The sequence below is a fragment of the Neodiprion lecontei genome, chromosome 7, assembly GCF_021901455.1.
Source record: "Neodiprion lecontei isolate iyNeoLeco1 chromosome 7, iyNeoLeco1.1, whole genome shotgun sequence".
Lineage (NCBI taxonomy): Eukaryota > Metazoa > Arthropoda > Insecta > Hymenoptera > Diprionidae > Neodiprion > Neodiprion lecontei.
The window spans coordinates 11297949-11300429 of NC_060266.1; the positions used below are offsets into that span (position 1 = coordinate 11297949).

The 2481-nt window shown below is 35.2% G+C and overlaps 1 protein-coding gene across 1 annotated transcript; it reads right to left on the reverse strand.

Annotated features, from left to right (window-relative positions):
- Nucleotides 1-1086: 1086 nt before the first annotated feature.
- Nucleotides 1087-2148, reverse strand: LOC107218257. The gene has a single exon (XM_015656080.2). It carries the CDS (start codon nt 2146-2148, stop codon nt 1087-1089), a length of 1062 nt encoding a protein of 353 aa, XP_015511566.2.
- Nucleotides 2149-2481: the final 333 nt, after the last annotated feature.

Here is a 2481-nt window from a genome sequence, read left to right on the forward strand (position 1 = left end):
TAAAAAATAAAAACTTCATAAATCCCCTCCTAAAAGTATTGAAACAAATAATATTCTTATAAATAAAATTCTTGAATATTCAGATAAAAAAATTAATGAAAATCCTTCACCTCTATACTCAATATCAAACCCAGAAAACAACTCTGACTTCCCTTCAGAAAAGTTAAAAGGTGTTCGTTTTGTTTCAGCTAAACAAATAATAAATTAAATAAAATTTGAAGGAAAAGTTGAAAAAATAAATCAAATTGATCTCTGATATAAATTAAATAAATTAATTGAATAACCCTCAATTAAAAATAAAATTGATAAAATTGCTATTACTCAACTAAGTTCATAAGAAATTGTCTAAGCTACAGTACGTAATAAACCTAAGAAAGAATACTTAGAATTTGAAGATCATGCAGAAATTATAATAGGATAAACTCTAATACCTAAACAACATAAAAAAAAAACACGAAACTAAAATCAAATGAATGAAAATCAGTAACGAAGACGATTTATCTTGACCTTGATGATTTGTTGATTAATGTTATTCTTGGATATGAAGGTCACAACTCAAAACACTTTTTTATATAGTGTTAACGTTTCGGCCCTGATGGGGGCCCTCCTCAGAACAATTTATTTAAACATCTGTCACGAACAAAAATAAAATAATGTACAACTAGGTTTTGACAAAATTAAACATAGTGGTATAGATAATATGCAAGGATGTTCAAGCAAGTATAAAAGAGAGGAATTACCTAGTATGGGATGACACTTCCAATTACATCGAATGCGTGTTGGTAATTAATGAATAAATAGAAACAATAAAAACAATAAAAAACAAAAAACCGAAACACACTGCGTTCGCGACACGTAGTTCCCAAGAATTCATATTTGTTGTTAATTTTGATAAAATAAAATAAAACACACAGCCGTTATAGGTTGAGTCCAGAGCACATTTGCACAAATGGAACGTCCAGTGTGTAGTGGGGGGAGGTCGATATCGATAGTTATCAGAGCAAACGCAGAGTCAACGGGTTGAAAGGAAACCAAAATTTTGTTCAGGAGGTAAAATCGAGAGCAAGCTCAGTCGGTAATATATAATTACAATGGTCGTATCACAGAGGTAAAAATATTACTCAGATGTTCTATGTCTTGTTTTCGGTTGACAGAATTGGGATGTGCAACAATACTGCACATTTCTAACAATAGCCTATCATAATACAACGGTTCAACGTCAATAATGCTGGCTTGAGAATAATTGAAGGAGTGGTAGAAATCGATGGAATGTCTCGTCAGTGCAGTATAATTATCCTCGTGTTCATGGATATTGCGTTTATGCTCGGTTATCCTGGTGTGTAGTTGCGTACTAGTTTGGCCTATGTAGGACATGTTGCATTGGTTGCAAGGTATTTTGTAAACTACACCAGAGCGCATACCCGGGGGTAAGGGGTCCTTACCCGAATCAAACATCGAGGTTAGATCATGTGCACATTTACCCACAAATTGAATTTTGTACTTCACGAATGTTCTGTTGAGTGACTCAAACAACCCCGCGACGTATGGGATGGAAGTATAGTTTTTTTGATTGGTTTGTGCAGTAGTTGCATCGATATTATTGTTGAGGATGGTCGATGACAAGATGGAATCGTATTTGAACTGTATATGTTTGTTGAGCAGGCTAGGTGGATAGTCGTTTTTACCTAGTACCTGCTGAATCAAGGACAAATTTTTGTTATGAAATTCCATACTTGAGAGTCGGATCGCTCTGTCAACTAAGCAATTAATCGTTCCAATTTTGTAAGATCTGGGATGGTGAGAATGGTAATTTAAATACCTTCGTGACCAAGTAGCCATATGAATCCAATCAGTTTTGATGAGCTGGTTATCATTGATGATCAGGACATCTAAAAAGCTGATTCGGTGATTAGACTCTAATTCAGGGGTAAATTGTAGTCTCAGATAAAAACTGTTGAAGACAGATAGCATTTCTGCAACTTTATCCGAAGGGACAGCTGTAATTATGTTATCTACATATTTGAAATAGAACGAAGGCTTGAAGTCCAGTTTGTTGAGACAATATTGTTCAAGATCATCCAAAACCAAATCCGACAAAATTGGAGAGAGCGGTGAGCCCATCGGTAAGCCATAAGTTTGAGCATACATGTTCTGATTAAATTTGAATATGGCAGCCTTAGAACATATGTGCAATGCTTTTAAAAGTTTGTTGAGTGAACCGAAAATTCACAAACCGGATACACCTGTAAGAATTATAGTTTCGTTCACTGATAGTCCGACTATCAATCTGGCCCGCTTCGTCAGTCAATGTATAGGTAACAACATCGTACCTCCCTTGTCACGTGCAAGAGATAGTTTTGCTCTGGTTAATGCTATTGGGGACTTTCGTCTCCCACCTGATCATATTTTAGTTTCGCTGGATGTTGTGTCATTGTATACAAATGTTCCACAAGATCTTGCAATCAACGCTGTTGAACAGCG

What these genes read in the sequence shown, in the direction of transcription:
- LOC107218257 (XM_015656080.2), bottom strand. Translation starts at nt 2,148, where the DNA reads ATGTATGCTCAAACTTATGGCTTACCGATGGGCTCACCGCTCTCTCCA.